We start from the raw sequence: 21,817 nt of genomic DNA on the forward strand, positions 1-21,817 counted from the left end.
AATTTGTATTCTTTTTTTTTTTTTTGCCTCTGTCACAGTGTATTCTTAACCTGAATTAGGACTGTTCATACGGTATGGGCAACACCAATAGGTATCATGTAACTGTAAATGTAAAATAAACATGTGTTTTCTTCATGATACAGGGCACAATGTTAGTTGTTTTTTTTGTTTTTTTACCATTAGACATATATGACTGTGTTTTAATTTGAGGTATGAAAACCTGACGATACCACATATTGAAACCTAACCTGATATAACATAAATTGTCAATTTGAAATGATACTGTACACTGGTGTACAGTAAGCATTTGTTGGACTATTTAAATGTATAATAAATGAAATAAGATCAAAAGAACGCTGTGCTGCGATGAGGGTGTACCCACCCAGATCTGCCGATCCTTTCTAGCGATCAATGGGCGGGTACAGTCCTCATCGCTTTACACAACAATAGATGAGTGCGCGCGGGGGCTATTTATAGCGCAGAGTCGACCTGTCTTTCTGTACGACGGTAACTGGAAATTCAAGCTTGGATTTGTCACGATGGATATACTCGCGACATCAAGTATAGATTGTGTTAAACACGACAAGAACACTACAAATTCTACGTTTGTTGGTTAAAACAGTCTGTATTTCCGGCAATGCTTCTGATTTGCAGCTGCTGTTGGCGTACGTACGTCACGACTACCAAGCGCTGCTATTGGCCTACGTAAGGTCAGTTGTATTTTTAAATGTTTTTGAAATAAGTCTCTTATCCTCTGCGTTTTTTTGATTAAAATATAGTAGCCTAGGCTATGAACAACAGTATTGTGATGTATTATTACAATTTGAAATAACAGTTTCTATGTGGACATTATATTACAAGTATTTTTTTTCTTCTTTTTTTCTGATTTCTAATTTGAACGATCTCATGGCTTTATTTATGCAATTGTAAATGCAGTGAAAATATATGAATGCCTGATCTGATGCCAATTCTGTGTATGCACTGCAAAGATGGATTTTCCTTTAACCTCTTAGGGCCTAGTGGCCACATACGTGGACAGCACATTTTAGCTCTTATGTCCACAATTGTGTTCACTGCTGAATTACTACATTCGAGCTGCAAAAACCTAAATTGGGTCAGGCCAATCACGTCGCATATAGAGTAGGCGGGGCGGGCTTAACATATGACGACAGAGTTGTGACGGTTCCCTGCTACTTGAAAACAAAGAATGACGGCTGCTGGAGAACAGTCTTTCGAATCGGCTTTGTCCGCGACTCTGGATGACTTGGAGTTAAGTTTTTCTTTGAGAAAAGAGCAAAGAACGGCACTTAAGTCATTCTTAAAAAAAAGGAAGATGTGTTCGTCGTTTTGCCGGCCAGATATGGCAACAGTTGAATCTATCAACTAACGTTAGCTCCGCTGTTAGGAAAACGCTCTGGTTGGTTGAAGCGCTGTCCTATTGCGTGCAGAGTGAATTTGAAAGACAGCCGTTTATCCCGCCCCTCGGATTGAGCGTGTCTATGGTGAGTTTCCAGACCAAACATCTTGATGTAGGTCTGGCTTGCCAGGCTAATTTATTTTATCAAGTCGTTTATTCCTTTATTTATTTTCCTATTATCATATTTATTTATCTTTTTATTCATTTACATATGTATTCATTCATCTTTAATGTCTGCAGGTTTGGTCCTCCCATAATGTAATTAATATCACACACACATATATATTACATTTAAATGACAAAAAAAAATATATATGTGTGCAATTTAATGGTATAATTTAACATTTTTAATTAGTTAAACTTGTTAAAACTTTTTATTTATACATTTATACATATATATTTTTATATTAAATATTTATTACACATATATTAAGCAATTTAAATAATGAATATTAAATAACGCAAATTTATTAAACGCTACTTTACTTTTTTTTAAGTCTCTTGTGATTTATTCATTTAAGAAACAGTAATATTATGGAATATTATGGCAATTAAAAAATAAATGTTTTATATATATCACTGATGCTTTAGTTAACTGTCTTATTTCACTTTGTTAAGTATTTTCATGCTTATGCTGAGACGCTAATAAATACATTATGATTTCAGAAAAGCATCATGAAGAAAACAGTGTTTTTTCCCGGGAAAGTCAAAGTGTCTTTCAGGAAAGGACCATCAGGCCATTTACGCCGGGACCCATCAGAAGAGGCAAAAAGAATTAAAGACAACCCTTCACTGCAGGACAAGTCAACACCTCAAAGAGAAGACCTGGTCAAGTTGAATGCCCGTTCTGTTGGTTAAATAGAGGAGGGGATGTCTCTGACAAGCAAGAAGTGTTGGGAGAATACATTCTTCAGTTCGGCAAGTACAAGGGCAAGTCTTTCAAGTGGTTATTAGAGAATGACGTCAGCTATGCTTTGTACCTGTCCGATAAGGTTGAGGAAGAAGAACAGGCTGGGCAGTTCCATCCAGAGGGTCCATGCAAGGATAGTCTCATTTCCTTTCTTGAGTACTCAAGAAGCTTTAAGGAAATTGAAGACCTTAAACAGTATCTGTCTCAAAGACCAGATCCAGTGGCAGTTTTGACAGAGGATGACACTACTGTTGGATTTGGATCAAGAACACAAGACACTTGGAGGAAAATTTGGGATACCAGGGCAGACGGATATGCTTCCTTTATAATGAGGCAGAAGTGTGTTCCAGGCAGCAAAATGTACAATTTGCAGCAGTATCTTTTAAAACAGCTGACCAAAAACACTCCTCCGTTGCCCTCACCATCAGCTTCCACTGCAAGATCACCTGTTCCTTCCACTACTGCCTCGGATCAGCCTGGTGAGTTAATACAATCCATGCAAATTTGCTTATATTGATTCTTAAAGCCTACTGATGCATTTGTTTACTATAAAATGTATTTTATTTTATAGTAATGGAGGAGGATGAAGAACTGGAGAGGATGATGCTGAGTCTTTCTCCAACAAAATATCTGAGTAAGTAAATCATGTGTCATGTGTGTTATATATATACCCATGTCAAATTCAGCATCTTTATGACACATAAAATTGCACATACTGGAGAGAAATCATTCAAATTATAATGCTTGATTTTTAGGATCATCTGCAGCCATGGGATCCACAGTATTATCTACAACAGGTTACTTTCCACATCAGTTTTGGAGGCATATTCCTTTACATACAGACTTATCCTCCATTTCTGATTTTTATTATCTTATTTGTTGTTTTGGCAGTGTTCTTGCCTGTTCTAAAAAACATGTTCTTTTGTTCTAACTACTGTTAAGGTTTGAATATACCAGTGGTGAGGGTGAGTGCACTTCATGAATTGTATGCCAGTGGAAGAGGTGTTAGTGAGGCCAGCAGGGGGTGCTCACCCTGTGGTCTGTGTGGGTCCTAACACCCCAGTATAGTGACGGGGACACTATACTGCCAAAAGAGCACCGTCCTTCGGATGAGACGTTAAATTGAGGTCCTGACTCTCTGTGGTCATTAAAAATCCCAGGATGTCCTTCGAAAAAGAGTAGGGGTGTAACCCCGGAATCCTGGCCAAATTTGCCCAGTGGCCTCTGTCCATCATGGCCTCCTAATCATCCTCATATACTGATTGCCTTCATCACTGTCTCCTCTCCACCAGTAAGCTGGTGTGTGGTGGGCGTTCTGGCGCAATATGGCTGCCGTCGCATCATCCAAGTGGATGCTGCACATTGGTGGTGGTTGAGGAGATTCCCCCCTTCTATGTAAAGCGCTTTGAGGTCTCAGAAAAAAACGCTATATAAATGTAACAAATTATTATTATTATTATTATTATTATTATGCATGCTATTTAAACTGTTTTTATTTGTTGTGAAAAGTGGACTGTTTACTTACAGACATTTGAACATTATTAGAATGTGCATTACTAGAATAAATAAAAGAATAAATAGAATAATATAACAAATAATGATTCTAGTCATTCAATGTAGTCAAGACAATCAAATACATATCATGTACATTCAGTGTTTTAATATGTTTTTAATTTCCTCCTTGTGCTTTTCCTTGCAGGTCTGCCGCAGCCTCCATCAACACCAGCTCCTGTGTGTAGGCCTTCTTCACGGGGTGAAGGCTCTGTACCACCTCAAGCAGCACAATCAGCACCTGCCCCAATGCCGTCTGCACTGACTGAAACCCCTGTTCCCAGCAACTGGAACAAAAAAAGTAAAGACAGTTAAACACACATGCATTCAATGTGTTATACATGCAGATACACACACACACACACACACATATATATCCTTTGCTTTGTGTTCCATGCAGTTCTGCCACAGCCTTCACCGACATCACATGCCGTCTCTAGTTCTCCCAGTCCACCAGCTCCTGTGAGTAGGCCTTCTTCACGGGGTGAAGGCTCTGTACCACCTCCTGCAGCACAATCAGCACCTACAGGTCCTGCATCAATGGAAGCACCTAGCTACATGCAGGATATTAGCCACTGGAACTGCTCTCTACACCAAAGAATCTGGATGAAAACAGAGATGGAGTCCATGGGGCTCTGGCCAGGATCACACCCCGTGAGACACCTCATGAACATGGTCTCCTTGTGGCGCTATCCACCTCAGCCTGAGCTTATAGAGACCAGCATGGGCCTTCCGTCACCTAAATACTTCCAGCTCCATCCCTTTTTCATCTGGAAACCTGAGCACAGTATAAGTGAAAGGCTTAGAAACAACTACATCCTGCCCTGTCTCTACAGCTGTCCAAATCCTCATGTTGTGTCCTCTGGTGTGGGAAGACCCCGAGTCATCCTTGGCACTACTGGGCAATATTACATCCTTGCTTCACGTCTGTGCTGTAAGGCATGTAAAAAATACTGGTTCGCTGATAAGCCTCAGTGGTTGGACATGCTACCACAGCGATTCAGGAACATCTTGCCAGCCTTCCTCACCCATAAGAAGGCCATCTGTAAACTGGTGATGGATGAGCTGAGGCGCTCTGGAAATTCCCCCAATGACATGGCCAACCAGCTGTCTGAGGTGCTTCACCTTAAGTTTGAAAGAGCCCACCTGGCTTACCTTCTCATTGTGCAGAACGTCAGGGATGCTGAAGCAGGGCTGTATGGCCAGAAAACCATCACAGGGGCATTGAGGAAGGATGACACACCTGCACCGTTTGGGGGTTACGAAGATACTGATGGGTGGCATGGGGTGTCTGTGTCTGCACATTATCTGGTGGAGTGCCTGCTTCAGGAATATCAGCGGCAAGAGACAGCTCTCACTCAGCTCCTTCAAGGCACTTTTGGACAGGTGTTCAGGTCAGATCACACACGCAAAGTTTCTAGAAAAGTGACCCTCTCATCTGGCACAATGTCATCCTATGCTGTGATGAACGAGAACTGGATGATCCTGTCCTGGGTGATGCTGCAGTCTGAGAGTGAGCAGTCCTTAACATCAATGTACTGTGGGATGGCCAATCGCTACAGTGCTGCTGGCATACCCAAGGCCAAGTACCAGTGGGTAGACAGGTAAGAATAATTACATCTCATCACACATCACATCAAGTAGTGTAAGCAAAGGTAATGAATACATTAAAATTTTATTTTATTTCCCTTTTATGTACTTAGGGACTGCTGTGCCGCTTTCAGAGTGATGGACCCAGGACCGTATGAGCACCAGCAGTGGGAAGCTTGGAGGACAACTGACGCTACTGTGGCAGAGGTTACATCAGGAAACCTCAAGAATTTACATGCCGCTTGCCAGAAGTACAATGAGGACATGGTGGTCAAACTAGACTTGTTTCACTGTATGCGGCGATTCACCAGGGAATGTGTTTCGGAGCACCATCCTCTGTATAGTTCCTTCTGCCAGTTCCTCTCTTCTGCCTTCTCTGTAGTAGATCAGAGTGACCTGGAGAAACTGAAGAACGCATACAAGTTCTGTGGAATTGAGCCTGCTAATCCCACCAAGCAGCACATCAGAGCGCACTGCAGGACAAAAGTGCCACATCCTCAAGAGCTGGTCCAAAGAGTGGAAGAAGTACTCCACCATTTCCATCTTGCAAAGGATCCCAACAACATCTTCCTTTTTAAACCCTCAACGTTAAAATTGTGGTGGATTCAGCGTATCCATATCCTTAGAGGCTGTCTGAGTGACCCTGAGGTGGAGGAAGGAATCCTCTACAGACATGGTGGAACCCTACAACTGAATCATGTCAAGGGTGAAGGAGCTGCTGTGCCCATCTGGATCCCTGTCAGAGGCACTTCACAGCAGGAGGGGTTTCATTTCCACCAGGCTCACTGGGTAACGGGCAATCGCGTCTCTCCTGAGCTGTTCCAGGCGCAGGGTATGACTGGTGTGGCACGCTGGAATTATCAGCGGCTGGTGGACCTGAAGCAGCCTGGGCTTGTCTTACCTGGAGTGTTTGACCCTGTTTTGATGATGGAGTTAAACAGGGCATCTATAAAAGTGACAGGGCAACCCAAATATCCAGCCTTGCACATCTCCAGCAGGGACACAGGAGAGAGGTTTGGCCTACAGTATGTGGAGCCAGGCTGTCGACCTGTGCCTCTTGACTTTGACAAACACAAAAGCAGGAAGACAGACCTAGAGATGCAAGAAGAGTCTTCATCTGGCATTGAGTTTTCATTTCCATCTCAGGTAACTTCTTTGATAACAGACTTTTGATTTAAAAAAAAATACTTTATAATTCTTGCTTGCATATTACACTCATTTTGCTCAATTTCAGAAATGCTTAGAGGATTCCTCTTCTGCTGAGACCCTTCTTGCTGCTGATCCAGAGGCCACCCCACAGGCTGTGATTTTTCACTGTTTTTCTACTCCGAGTGCTGTGACAGTGAAGGAACACACATCTGAGGAGTTTCTTTTAGATGCAGGTAATTATATTATTCATACATCAATGTGTGTTTAATCTGTCTGCCTAATCTATGCACACAAAACAGAAATATTTCATTTAATAATTTTGTGAATCTCTTTTAGAACTGCCAAGCACACCACCACTGCCTATAGCTGCTTCTCCCTGTGCCGCTCGGACTGGACCCATTAAGACAGGTGGTCGAGTCTTTGTGTTGGACCATAACAGATGGACAGATCCAATGAGAAATGTCATTGATGGTTTGCTGGACAAGCACCACGGGAGCAAGGACCTACTTACAAAGGTGGATGCTGAATATGCTGCTATGGTACAGAGTGCCTGCACTGACCCCAACAGCCTTCTGCACTCAACCACAAAGCAGCACATAAGCAGGTACATAAAACACCTTGCTAAAAAAAAGAACACTAATGCTTCACTTAACACCAGCCCAGAAAAGCTCCTGGAGACACAGCATTTATGGCAGCGTCTTCACTCAGGCAGTGAAACCATCAGTGTCCCAGTGACAGTACTGCCACCTGCCCCAGTCAATCCACCCGCAAAGAGTGTTCCTGAGGCTGTCTCTCTGGACCAGGCAGCGCTTGAGAAGATGGTGAAGGACATCATAGAGAAGCAGCAGGCAGTTCAGCAGCAACAACAACAGCATATGCTGCAAAAAAAGCACACTAGATCCTGTTTAGCCTGTGGTCAGCCTAAGTCTCGATACATGGGTGATGGCACCTCAATACATTTCTTTTATCAAGGTGGTGATGTTAAATACTTCTACTGCTCCAAGAAAGTATTTGACAAATATTCAGCAGAGGGCCTGACCAACCCCAGAATGCCTTTTGAAGACTTTGCAGAGACTCCTTTTTTTCAGCGGGAACTGGAGGCCTCTAAGCAGAGAGGGGCAGAAACGAAGAGAGTGATTGAGGAGAGGAGCAAGAGGAAGTCAGTAGTGGAGCATCCTACTGGTCGTCTGTGCAGATTCTGCCACCTGCCACTGAAAGGGTAGGTGGATATATTGGATTTTTGTACATAGTTATACAAATATAATGTGAATATCTCAAATAAAGGTCTAAAACATTATCAAAATGTTCGTTTCAATTATTCACATTCAAATGTTTTCTATATTAAAAATAACTATACCTTATTATAATGTAAAGGTTTATTAAGTTAATTGCACATTTTTTACATCCTACACAAGAACAAATATTACAAGTTTTATTTTATTTTTGTGCACAAAGTTCTTTTATTATATGTTAATCGTACTTAAAGTGTATCTAGATTTAAAAATGATTACCAATTCATTTTATGGTATTTGTGGCAGAGACGGTGTATTTGTACTCTAATTTGGTGTATTATTTCTGGCCCGCCTCCCTGGAATTTCCTCCGTTCCTATTGGCTAGCAGCGCTCTACACCTACGTGCGACTGGCCTTCGCGTGTGAGGCGAACGTGATAACCACTACACTACGGAAACCTGTCTTCAAGTTGCAGACAGAAATCTTCTGGTGCACGCTTGTTAAAAAGCGTATAAAGGAAAAGAGAGCTGAACCCTCCTAGCATGGCCAAAAGTTTAAAGTTTCTGTCAAAACACAACCACTGTTTCTGCTCGGTTTCGAACCAAGGAACTTTCGCGTGTTAGGCGAACGTGATTTTTATTTTTTTTGGCCGTAAGCGAAATCTGCTGCCAAAAACGGGCTTTTTGAAGAAATTCATAGAATTTTTCAGGCTTTCTGAAGAAACTCTGCTCCCAAGACCGGGCATGTTGAAGAAACTCAGAGAATATTTCAGGCTTTTTGAAGAATCTCATGGACTCTTTTTTTTTTAAAAATTTTTAAAATTTTTTTTAAATGCTTACAGCACCTGGTATTCCCAGGCGGTCTCCCATCCAAGTACTAACCAGGCCCGACCCTGCTTAGCTTCCGAGATCAGACGAGATCGGGCGTTCTCAACGTGGTATGGCCGTAAGCCAAATCTGCTGCCAAAAACGGGCTATTTAAAAGGTTAGAACATTAGTGAAGTAAACTAAAAAGCTTACAGCACCTGGTATTCCCAGGCGGTCTCCCATCCAAGTACTAACCAGGTCCGACCCTGCTTAGCTTCCGAGATCAGACGAGATCGGGCGTTCTCAACGTGGTATGGCCGTAAGCGAAATCTGCTGCCAAAAACGGGCTATTTAAAAGGTTAGAACATTAGTGAAGTAAACTAAAAAGCTTACAGCACCTGGTATTCCCAGGCGGTCTCCCATCCAAGTACTAACCAGGCCCGACCCTGCTTAGCTTCCGAGATCAGACGAGATCGGGCGTTCTCAACGTGGTATGGCCGTAAGCGAAATCTGCTGCCAAAAACGGGCTATTTAAAAGGTTAGAACATTAGTGAAGTAAACTAAAAAGCTTACAGCACCTGGTATTCCCAGGCGGTCTCCCATCCAAGTACTAACCAGGCCCAACCCTGCTTAGCTTCCGAGATCAGACGAGATCGGGCGTTCTCAACGTGGTATGGCCGTAAGCGAAATCTGCTGCCAAAAACGGGCTTTTTGAAGAAATTCATCGAATTTTTCAGGCCTTCTGAAGAAACTCTGCTCCCAAGACCGGGCATGTTGAAGAAACTCAGAGAATATTTCAGGCTTTTTGAAGAATCTCATGGACTCTTTTTTTTTTTTTTTTTTTTTTTTAAACCAAAAATGCTTACAGCACCTAGTATTCCCAGGCGGTCTCCCAGCCAAGTACTAACCAGGCCCAACCCTGCTTAGCTTCCGAAATCAGACGAGATCGGGCGTTCTCAACGTGGAATGGCCGTAAGCGAAATCTGCTGCCAAAAACGGGCTATTTAAAAGGTTAGAACATTAGTGAAGTAAACTAAAAAGCTTACAGCACCTGGTATTCCCAGGCGGTCTCCCATCCAAGTACTAACCAGGCCCGACCCTGCTTAGCTTCCGAGATCAGACGAGATCGGGCGTTCTCAACGTGGTATGGCCGTAAGAGAAATCTGCTGCCAAAAATGGGCTATTTAAAAGGTTAGAACATTAGTGAAGTAAACTAAAAAGCTTACAGCACCTGGTATTCCCAGGCGGTCTCCCATCCAAGTACTAACCAGGCCCGACCCTGCTTAGCTTCCGAGATCAGACGAGATCGGGCGTTCTCAACGTGGTATGGCCGTAAGCTAAATCTGCTGCCAAAAACTGGCTTTTTGAAGAAATTCATCGAATTTTTCAGGCCTTCTGAAGAAACTTTGCTCCCAAGACCGGGCATGTTGAAGAAACTCAGAGAATGTTTCAGGCTTTTTGAAGAATCTCATGGACTCTTTTTTTTTTTTTTTTTTAACCAAAAATGCTTACAGCACCTGGTATTCCCAGGCGGTCTCCCATCCAAGTACTAACCAGGCCCGACCCTGCTTAGCTTCCGAGATCAGACGAGATCGGGCGTTTTCAACGTGGTATGGCCGTAAGCGAAATCTGCTGCAAAAAACGGGCTATTTAAAAGGTTAGAACATTAGTGAAGTAAACTAAAAAGCTTACAGCACCTGGTATTCCCAGGCGGTCTCCCATCCAAGTACTAACCAGGCCCGACCCTGCTTAGCTTCCGAGATCAGACGAGATCGGGGTTTCTCAACGTGGTATGGCCGTAAGCGAAATCTGCTGCCAAAAACGGGCTATTTAAAAGGTTAGAACATTAGTGAAGTAAACTAAAAAGCTTACAGCACCTGGTATTCCCAGGCGGTCTCCCATCCAAGTACTAACCAGGCCCGACCCTGCTTAGCTTCCGAGATCAGACGAGATCGGGCGTTCTCAACGTGGTATGGCCGTAAGCGAAATTTGCTGCCAAAAACTGGCTTTTTGAAGAAATTCATCGAATTTTTCAGGCCTTCTGAAGAAACTCTGCTCCCAAGACCGGGCATGTTGAAGAAACTCAGAGAATATTTCAGGCTTTTTGAAGAATCTCATGGACTCTTTTTTTTTTTTTTTTTTTAAACCAAAAATGCTTACAGCACCTGGTATTCCCAGGCGGTCTCCCATCCAAGTACTAACCAGGCCCAACCCTGCTTAGCTTCCGAGATCAGACGAGATCGGACGTTCTCAACGTGGTATGGCCGTAAGCCAAATCTGCTGCCAAAAACGGGCTATTTAAAAGGTTAGAACATTAGTGAAGTAAACTAAAAAGCTTACAGCACCTGGTATTCCCAGGCGGTCTCCCATCCAAGTACTAACCAGGCCCCACCCTGCTTAGCTTCCGAGATCAGACGAGATCGGGCGTTCTCAACGTGGTATGGCCGTAAGCGAAATCTGCTGCCAAAAACGGGCTATTTAAAAGGTTAGAACATTAGTGAAGTAAACTAAAAAGCTTACAGCACCTGGTATTCCCAGGCGGTCTCCCATCCAAGTACTAACCAGGCCCGACCCTGCTTAGCTTCCGAGATCAGACGAGATCGGGCGTTCTCAACGTGGTATGGCCGTAAGCGAAATCTGCTGCCAAAAACGGGCTATTTAAAAGGTTAGAACATTAGTGAAGTAAACTAAAAAGCTTACAGCACCTGGTATTCCCAGGCGGTCTCCCATCCAAGTACTAACCAGGCCCGACCCTGCTTAGCTTCCGAGATCAGACGAGATCGGGCGTTCTCAACGTGGTATGGCCGTAAGCGAAATCTGCTGCCAAAAACGGGCTATTTAAAAGGTTAGAACATTAGTGAAGTAAACTAAAAAGCTTACAGCACCTGGTATTCCCAGGCTGTCTCCCATCCAAGTACTAACCAGGCCCGACCCTGCTTAGCTTCCGAGATCAGACGAGATCGGGCGTTCTCAACGTGGTGTGGCCGTAAGCGAAATCTGCTCGCAAAAACGGGCTTTTTGAAGAAATTCATCGAATTTTTCAGGCCTTCTGAAGAAACTCTGCTCCCAAGACCGGGCATGTTGAAGAAACTCAGAGAATATTTCAGGCTTTTTGAAGAATCTCATGGACTCTTTTTTTTTTTGTTTTTTTTTTGTTTTAAACCAAAAATGCTTACAGCACCTAGTATTCCCAGGCGGTCTCCCAGCCAAGTACTAACCAGGCCCAACCCTGCTTAGCTTCCGAGATCAGACGAGATCGGGCGTTCTCAACGTGGTATGGCCGTAAGCGAAATCTGCTGCCAAAAACGGGCTATTTAAAAGGTTAGAACATTAGTGAAGTAAACTAAAAAGCTTACAGCACCTGGTATTCCCAGGCGGTCTCCCATCCAAGTACTAACCAGGCCCGACCCTGCTTAGCTTCCGAGATCAGACGAGATCGGGCGTTCTTTTTTTTTTTTTTTTTTTTTTTTTACTAAAAAGCTTACAGCACCTGGTATTCCCAGGCGGTCTCCCATCCAAGTACTAACCAGGCCCGACCCTGCTTAGCTTCCGAGATCAGACGAGATCGGGCGTTCTTTTTTATTTTTTTATTTTTTTTATTTTTTTTATTTTTTTTTTTATTAAGAAATTTCAATCAGTAAAATACAATAAAAATAAATACAATAAAAAATACATATTTTCTTCTACAATCGTCTCTACATCGTATATCTTTTTTTTACATACATCATTTAAAAATCGCCTTCACTTCCTGGCAGCTTCCACATTAAAACTTTTAAAACACAACAAACTTTTTGGGTAAAAACATCATAAAAAACATCCAACATATTTTCACATTTAAAATAAACATACAGTCTTTCAATATATAATTCAGTTTTCCTTTTAAACACAGTCCAAACATCCAACACAATTTTTTCCTTTTTAGCCACAATTCTTCTCTCCCATATTACACTTTTCATTAACATTACACACAGATTAATAAAACTTTTGTTTTGACACTTCTTTTCCCAACCAAACATCACCACCCTGTTCCATTCCATTCCATTTTCATCCCACTCCTCAGTCAAATCTTTAATTAAACATTTACATTTTTCTAAAAATTCCTCCAGTTCTTTACAATATAAAAACATATGTAAAATCCACTCTTCCTTTTCCTGGCACACTTTACACAGAGCGTTTTCTTCAAAACCTATTTTATTTAAAATAACCTCAGTAAAAACCACTTTATGCCTTATAAAATACTCCAAACATCCCAATTTTGTTTCCACACACCTCCCCCTCATGTTTCTCCATATACACTCTTCTTTTAAATCTTTGAATTTCTGCACCCAGTATCCATTTGCAATCGGCTCTTTAAAAACACCATCTCTAAAAGAACAATAAATCATTTTCATAGTACATTCATTAAAATCATACAGTTTTCCCCCTAACTTCACATAAATACCTTTCTCATTTGGCTCTCCTTCCATACTTTCTATTCTTTTAATCCACTTTTCGGGTATTGCACTTTTAATGATTTCATACTTATTTATAATCCCTTGTTCACTGTAATCCTCTTTTGCCTCCTCCATTGCATCCACAATAAATTGTGTCGGTAAAAAACCTTCTTTAAATTCATATAAAACGTCTCTTACTCTTGTTATCCCCACTTCCATCCATTTCTTTAAAAACATTTCTTTCTCTTGGTTTAAAATGTTTTTGTTTAAGAACAGAGGTTGATTTAAAATATTTTCTCTCCCATGTGGATCATACTCGACTTTGGCTAAAAATTTCCCCCAGGCACAAAAAATTTCTCTATAAAACTCTGGTAAGCATTCTGTCATCCAAATCTTCGTTTTCATCCATAAAATTCCATCCCCCATGTTAAAATTCCCACATTTGTTTAAAAAATATTTCATCGTCTTTTTCCACTCTGGTTTTCCCTCATCTCGTAGGTATTTCTTCACTATTTTCACTCTCAAACTATTTTTTCTTTGTTCCACATCCATTAAACCTAAACCCCCCTTGTCTACCGCCCCTAAAATCGTGTTAAAAGCTATTCTTGCTGGTTTCCCCTCCCATAAAAAGTCAAGAAAACATTTCTTCAACCTCTTTTCTGTCCACAATGGCATCTCCGACACATATAAAACATACCATAGCTTAGAAACCATTAAAACATTCAAAATTAAAACCTTCCCTTTCAAATTTAATGTTCTCAATTTCCAAAAATTTAATCTTCTCTCTATTTCTGTTACTAGTTGCTCCCACATTTCATCTCTTACTTTCCTCTCATTTTTCCCCATTAAAATTCCTAAAATCCTAATTTCTTCCACTTCCTTGAAATTAAAACAATCCCTTAAAACCATAGCTTTACCAAATCTCATATATACCGTCTTATCCTCATTTACTTTACTACCAGATCCTTTACAATATTCTTCTACAACCTTCATAACTTCTTTGACGCTCTCCTTTCCTTTGACTATTATTGTAGTGTCATCAGCATATTGAAAAACCTTCCCTTCAGCTTTGTTTTCCTCAATTTCAATTCCAATTATTCCTTCTTTTTGTTTTATAGCTAATCCTAATGGTTCCGATACAAGTGAATATAATAACGCTGAAAGCGGACAACCCTGTCTTATTGATCTTGTGATTTTAAAACATTCTGTTAAAAACCCATTACATTTTATTCTTGTTAAAGCACCCTTATATAAAATCTCAATCCATTTGATAAAATCTCCCCCAAAACCAAAATTCTTTAAAACATCAAATAAATACCCGTGTTCAACCCTATCAAAAGCTTTTTCAAAATCTAAACTAATTACGTATCCATCTTCCTTTTTTTCTTTCATGTACCATATTGTGTCTCTTATGCTCATTGTTATATCCGCTATATCCCTTCCTTTTACTCCGTACGCTTGGTTTGTTTCAATTATACTTGGCATTACTTCTTTTAATCTGTTTGCTAAAACTTTCGCTAAAATCTTAAGATCTGTGTTCAGCATTGTGATTGGCCTGTAGTTTTTTAAATCTACTTTTTCTCCTTTCTTTTTATATATCAGTTTTGTTATCCCCATCCCCATTCTTTCATTTACTTCTTCTTTTACAAAAATTTCTCTAAAAATTTCCTTTAAAATCTTGGTTAAAATCTCTTTAAAACATATATAAAATTCACTCCCCAAACCATCTATTCCTGGACTTTTCTTTTTATTTAGCTGCTTTATTGCTCTTTCTGTCTCTTCTTCTCTGATTTCTTGATCGCATTCTTTTCTATCTTCCTCGCTTATTTTTGCTTTTATCTGATTCAACAATTCCCTTTTTTCATTTTCTTCTACACCCCTTGTACTAAAAAGATCTTCATAAAAATTCCATATTTCTTCTAACATTTTTTCATTCCCTTCCACAATTTCCCCATTTTTTCCTCTTATCTCTTTTATCGTTTCAGCTTTCCCTTTCTTTTTTTCCAAATCAAAAAAGAACTTTGTGCATTTTTCTCCCTCCACCATATATTTAGCTTTACTTCTTAACCTCGCCCCCTCATATTCTTTTTCCTCTATTTCTTTCAGTTTTTCCTCCATTTCCTTGATCTTTTGTATATCTTTATTTTCTTTATTCAATTCCACTTCCAAACTTTCCTTTATTTCTTTTTCTTTGTATCTTTTGCATTTGCGTATTATACTACAATACTTAATCGAGAATTTTTTTATTAAAAACTTTACGTTCTCCCACCATATTCTCTTATCTTCTTCATACATTTCATTGTGCTTTTCTTTTTCTATAATTCCTTTAACCTTTAAAACATAGTCTTCATTTTGTAACATTTTTGTATTTAAAACCCATATTCCTGGCCCTCTTTGCACTTTATTCCAATCCATTTTAAAAAATAAAAAACTGTGATCGCTAAAACTTGTGTCTTCGTACTTAATATTTTCGATAAAATTCTCCACATTCCTTGTACATAAAATAAAGTCAATTCTTGTTTTGCACACAAAATTCCCTACTATTTGTCTCCTTGAAAATTCTTTTTTCTTTTCATTTCTTTCTCTCCACACATCTATCATATTATTTTCTGCCATTAATACTTTTAATTCTTTTCTCCCTGTATCAGATTTAAACACCATTCCTTCTGCCATGTCTTGTTTACTAAAAACCGTGTTAAAATCCCCCATCATTATTATTTCCTTATACTTCTTTACAATATTTCTTAAAACATTAAAAAACTCTTTCTTTTCCTTCTCCTCTGTTGGTGCATGTACATTTACTAAAATCAATTCTCTTCCTTCATGTTTTGTCTCAACCACCATACATTTCCCCATCGTATCTTTGTATATAATTTTGCTTGCTTTAAAAACATCATCCTTCATTAAAAAAGCCACACCTCTCCCCAGCCTCCCATCTCCATTATTGTATAAAATTCCTCCTTCCCATCTCTTTTTGTATTCCATCATCACACTCTCTTTCCAATTTGTTTCCTGTAAAACAATAATGTCTTCTCTTTTACATTTTTCTTTCACTCTTTCAAATTTTCTCATGTCCATCAGTCCCCTTGCATTAAAAGTAACACAGCTTAAAACCATTAAAAGAAATACAAATAAATACCTAAAAACCATTATTCTCCATTTTCTCCCTCCAGACCCTTTAACACTTCATATCTGTTTGCACTTTCATTTTGGCTCCTTGTCATAGTCTTTTTTCTTGCATTTTCCAGATTTGGTGTTACCTTTAATGATCTCCTTCTTGTCCTCTCCCCTCTCCGTCTTTATCCATATTGTCCATTGTTATTTCTTCTTCACTTTCCATCTCTTTACTTTGATCCTTCCTTCCTTGTCCATCTTTCTCCACATCATCCCGATAACTTTTAAAACTCTCCGATATTTCCATTGCTGTCCATTGCATGTCCTGCTCCATTGTTTGTTCTTTATCTTTATCTTTATCGATCTCTTTTTCGCCTTCTCTTTCCTCTCTGTTGCTCGTTCCTCCTTTTTGTTGTACATTTTCTTCCTCTTGTCCTTCATCGATTTGTCCTTCCTCCTCGTTGTTTCCTTCATGCACCTGTCCGTCCACCTGATTTTTCCTACCTCCTGCCTCTTCCTCCATCCAACACTCACATTTGTTTAAAGTTTCTTTGCAATCCGGGCATCTGACAGCGTTGCAATCTCTTGCAAAGTGTCCCCTCTCCTCACATTTATAGCACTTAAAATCCGGGCATTCCTTTAGCATGTGTTCTGGGCTCATGCACAGCCTACAGGTCTTCACCTGGTGACTGTGCATCACCCTAAAATGCTGCTGCCCTTCTGCTGTTTCCAGCCTTGTGCTGTATGGCAGCGATGCCACTTCCTTGGGGAAATTCACTTTTAGGAACCTTGTTCCATCCTCAATGTCAGTGCCCGGGTAGAATCTTCTTTTTATTTTTGAAACGGGATTAACTCCCCATCCTTCTAATTTTCCCAAAATGTCTTTGTCATCAAGGTAGACGGGCAGGTGCATGAAGGAAACAACATATTCTCGATTTTGCAGATTTTTTACCTCACATTTCACTCCTTTTATTACCAGTCCATCAGTCAGTTTGTCACACATTTCTTCTTTTTCCATTGTCAGTTCGTATTCCTTTCCTTGTCTTGGCCTTAGCGCTAAAATTTGCCCATTTTTTCCGCTCTTACCTCGATCACATTCTCTACGTTCACAATCACTGTAGCCTCCTTTAAATATTTTCTTTCGTTTAACTTCTCTCTCACATCTTGGTTCTTTCCGTTTCTGACTCGTGGTCGATTATCCAGTCCATTGTCGTTTGCCGTGCGTCTTCCTCTAGCCAGTCCAGTGTCGTTTGCCATGCGTGTTCCTCCTGCCAGTCCAGTGTCGTTTTCCATGCGTGTTCCTCCAGCCAGTCCAGTGTCGTTTGCCGTGCGTGTTCCTCCAGCCAGTCCAGTGTCGTTTGCCGTACGTGTTCCTCCAGCCATTCCAGTGTCGTTTGCCGTGCGTGTTCCTCCTGCCAGTCCAGTGTCGTTTGCCATTCGTGTCTCTCCAGCCAGTTCCGAGTCGATACCAGATAATCCGTCCATTTTGGAAAAGAAAAGATCAACCACCCTCCAGACAGCGATATGCTGCTGTTAGGTGGTTTTAAAAAAAAAGAAAAATGCCAAAAAAACAAACAAAAAACACTAAAGAACAAACAAACAAAAAAATGAGAAAACACAAAATGGAGGAGAGCCTTCCTCTCCCAACTACTGCCACGTCACTTCCTGATTGCTCTCTAGCGCCCTCAAAGTGGTATGGCCGTAAGCTAAGTCTGCTGCCAAAAACTGGCTTTTTGAAGAAATTCATCGAATTTTTCAGGCCTTCTGAAGAAACTTTGCTCCCAAGACCGGGCATGTTGAAGAAACTCAGAGAATATTTCAGGCTTTTTGAAGAATCTCATGGACTCTTTTTTTTTTTTTTTTTAAACCAAAAATGCTTACAGCACCTGGTATTCCCAGGCGGTCTCCCATCCAAGTACTAACCAGGCCCGACCCTGCTTAGCTTCCGAGATCAGACGAGATCGGGCGTTTTCAACGTGGTATGGCCGTAAGCGAAATCTGCTGCCAAAAACGGGCTATTTAAAAGGTTAGAACATTAGTGAAGTAAACTAAAAAGCTTACAGCACCTGGTATCCCCAGGCGGTCTCCCATCCAGTCTCCCATCCAAGTACTAACCAGGCCCGACCCTGCTTAGCTTCCGAGATCAGACGAGATCGGGCGTTCTCAACGTGGTATGGCCGTAAGCGAAATCTGCTGCCAAAAACGGGCTATTTAAAAGGTTAGAACATTAGTGAAGTAAACTAAAAAGCTTACAGCACCTGGTATTCCCAGGCGGTCTCCCATCCAAGTACTAACCAGGCCCAACCCTGCTTAGCTTCCGAGATCAGACGAGATCGGGCGTTCTCAACGTGGTATGGCCGTAAGCGAAATCTGCTGCCAAAAACGGGCTATTTAAAAGGTTAGAACATTAGTGAAGTAAACTAAAAAGCTTACAGCACCTGGTATTCCCAGGCGGTCTCCCATCCAAGTACTAACCAGGCCCGACCCTGCTTAGCTTCCGAGATCAGACGAGATCGGGCGTTCTCAACGTGGTATGGCCGTAAGCGAAATCTGCTGCCAAAAACGGGCTTTTTGAAGAAATTCATCGAATTTTTCAGGCCTTCTGAAGAAACTCTGCTCCCAAGACCGGGCATGTTGAAGAAACTCAGAGAATATTTCAGGCTTTTTGAAGAATCTCATAGACTCTTTTTTTTTTTTTTTTTTTAAACCAAAAATGCTTACAGCACCTGGTATTCCCAGGCGGTCTCCCATCCAAGTACTAACCAGGCCCAACCCTGCTTAGCTTCCGAGATCAGACGAGATCGGGCGTTCTCAACGTGGTATGGCCGTAAGCCAAATCTGCTGCCAAAAACGGGCTATTTAAAAGGTTAGAACATTAGTGAAGTAAACTAAAAAGCTTACAGCACCTGGTATTCCCAGGCGGTCTCCCATCCAAGTACTAACCAGGCCCCACCCTGCTTAGCTTCCGAGACCAGACGAGATCGGGCGTTCTCAACGTGGTATGGCCGTAAGCGAAATCTGCTGCCAAAAACGGGCTATTTAAAAGGTTAGAACATTAGTGAAGTAAACTAAAAAGCTTACAGCACCTGGTATTCCCAGGCGGTCTCCCATCCAAGTACTAACCAGGCCCGACCCTGCTTAGCTTCCGAGATCAGACGAGATCGGGCGTTCTCAACGTGGTATGGCCGTAAGCGAAATCTGCTGCCAAAAACGGGCTATTTAAAAGGTTAGAACATTAGTGAAGTAAACTAAAAAGCTTACAGCACCTGGTATTCCCAGGCGGTCTCCCATCCAAGTACTAACCAGGCCCGACCCTGCTTAGCTTCCGAGATCAGACGAGATCGGGCGTTCTCAACGTGGTGTGGCCGTAAGCGAAATCTGCTGCCAAAAACGGGCTATTTAAAAGGTTAGAACATTAGTGAAGTAAACTAAAAAGCTTACAGCACCTGGTATTCCCAGGCGGTCTCCCATCCATGTACTAACCAGGCCCAACCCTGCTTAGCTTCCGAGATCAGACGAGATCGGGCGTTCTTTTTTTTTTTTTCTTTTTTTTTTTTTTTTGAAAATTTTCCAAATACAAAAAATATATCATAACTTTCATCACTTTCAATACATCATTTTACAATACAAGTATCAGTACAATATACTTAAGCTTAAAAACTGTTTAAAAAATTTAATATAAAATTCAAAAAAAGTAAAAGTAAAACCTAAAAAAACAAATCACTTCCCGGTACATTCCATGCTAAATCTTTTAAAACTTTAGAAACCCTTGGAGTAAAAACAACATAAAAGCTTTGCAACATGTTTTCATACTTAAAATACAAATACAGTCCTTCAATATATCTTTCTGTTTTCCTTTTAAGAACATTCCAAACATCAAGCACCACTTTTCCTTTTTTGGCCACATTTCTTCTTTCCCATACTGCATTTTTTATCAACATTATTAACAGGTTCACAAACTTTTTACTTTGACAATTTTCCTCCCATCCAAACATCACTATCCTCTTCCATTCTATTACCTCTTCGTCCCAGTCCTCAATTAATTCTTTTATCATCTTTTTGCATTTTCTGTAAAAGCCCTCCAACTCTTTACAGTATAAAAACAAGTGTAAAATTCCTTCGTCTTCATCTTTGCATACTTTACATGTTGCATTCTGTTCCATTCCAATCTTAGTTAAAATACATTCAGTAAAAATTGCTTTGTGCCTTATAAAATACTCTAAACATTCCAGCTTGGTTTCCACTATCTTTCCCCTCATATTTCTCCATATACTTTCTTTTTTCAGATCTTTAATTCTCTGTACCCAAAAATTGTTAGCAACTGGTTCTTTAAAAACACCATCTCTAAAATAACAATAAAACCGTTTAACATTACACTCCTTAAAATTACATAGTTTCCCTTTCAGTCTGACATAAATTTCTTTCTCTTCCTTCCATTCCTCCATGTTTTCTATTCTTTTAATCCATTCCTTCGGTATTGCGTTTTTGACAATTTCGTATTTATTTTCTATTTCTCGTTTGTTGCATTCCTCTTTTGCTTCCTCCATTGCATCCATTATAAATTGTGATGGTAAAAACCCTTCTTGAAATTCATACAAAACATCTCTTACCCTTGTTATTCCCACCTCCATCCATTTTTTGAAAAAGATCTCTTTCCCATCTCTTAAAATACTTTTGTTTAAGAACAGAGGTTGGTTTAAAATGTTTTCTCTTCCTTTCAGATTATAATCTATTACAGTTAAGAAATCCCCCCAAGCACTTAAAATTTCCTTATAGAAGTCAGGTAATCCTTCCGCCATCCAGTTTTTTGTTTTCATCCATAAAATATCCTCCCCCAAATTAAAATTCCCACATTTGTTTAAAAAATATTTCATAACTTTCTTCCATTCTGTTTCATTTTCTTCTTGCAACAATTTTTTGACTATTTTAACTCTTAAGCAGTTTTTCCTTTGTTTAATATCCATTAACCCCAACCCACCCTCTTCTAATGGTCCTAATAAAGTGTTGTATGCTATTCTCGATGGTTTACCCTCCCACAAAAAACAGAGAAAACATTTCTTCAATCTCCCTTCTACCCACAAAGGCATTTCTGTCACATATAAAACGTACCACAGCTTTGAAACCATTAAAACATTCAATACTAAAACCTTCCCTTTCAAATTTAAAGCCCTCATTCTCCAAAAATTTAACCTTCGCTCTATTCCTGTTATCAATTCCTCCCACATTTTTTCTCTTACTTGTCTCCCATCCTTTCCCATTAAAATCCCTAAAATCCTCATTTCTTCAACTTCCTTAAAATTAAAACATTCCGTTAAAACTGACGTTGCCCCAAACTTCATATACACTGTCTTGTCCTCATTAATTTTACTTCCTGATCCTTTGCAAAATTCTTGTACATTCTTCATTACTTGTTTTACACTCTCTTTCTCTTTAACTATTATTGTTGTGTCATCCGCATATTGAAAAATTGTCCCTTCTGCTTTGCTTTCCTGTATTTGTATTCCTTTTATTTTCTCTTCTTTTCGTATTGCTAGGCCCAAAGGTTCTGCTACAAGAGAGTATAATAAAGCTGAGAGTGGACATCCTTGTCTAATTGATCTAGTTATTTTAAAACAT

General features: G+C 40.2%; 1 protein-coding gene and 1 long non-coding RNA gene across 2 annotated transcripts; both read left to right on the forward strand.

Annotated features, from left to right (window-relative positions):
- The first annotated feature begins 2,302 nt into the window (after positions 1-2,302).
- LOC309505533 lies at positions 2,303-3,169 on the forward strand. Its single transcript, XR_014208479.1, has 3 exons — positions 2,303-2,806; positions 2,899-2,961; positions 3,083-3,169. It is a non-coding gene; the product is annotated as an uncharacterized lncRNA (long non-coding RNA).
- Positions 3,170-3,215: 46 nt separating this feature from the next.
- Positions 3,216-7,840, forward strand: LOC309506578 (uncharacterized protein; the record flags this gene model as incomplete). The annotated part of the gene is made up of 6 exons (XM_082180420.1): positions 3,216-3,292; positions 4,027-4,179; positions 4,279-5,482; positions 5,582-6,614; positions 6,703-6,850; positions 6,954-7,840. The coding sequence occupies exons 2-6, from the start codon at positions 4,128-4,130 to the stop codon at positions 7,838-7,840; spliced, it is 3,324 nt and encodes a 1,107-aa protein (XP_082036546.1). The 5' UTR covers positions 3,216-3,292; positions 4,027-4,127.
- Positions 7,841-21,817: the final 13,977 nt, after the last annotated feature.

The sequence above is a fragment of the Leuciscus leuciscus genome (genome assembly GCF_965113295.1).
Source record: "Leuciscus leuciscus genome assembly, chromosome: 9".
Lineage (NCBI taxonomy): Eukaryota > Metazoa > Chordata > Actinopteri > Cypriniformes > Leuciscidae > Leuciscus > Leuciscus leuciscus.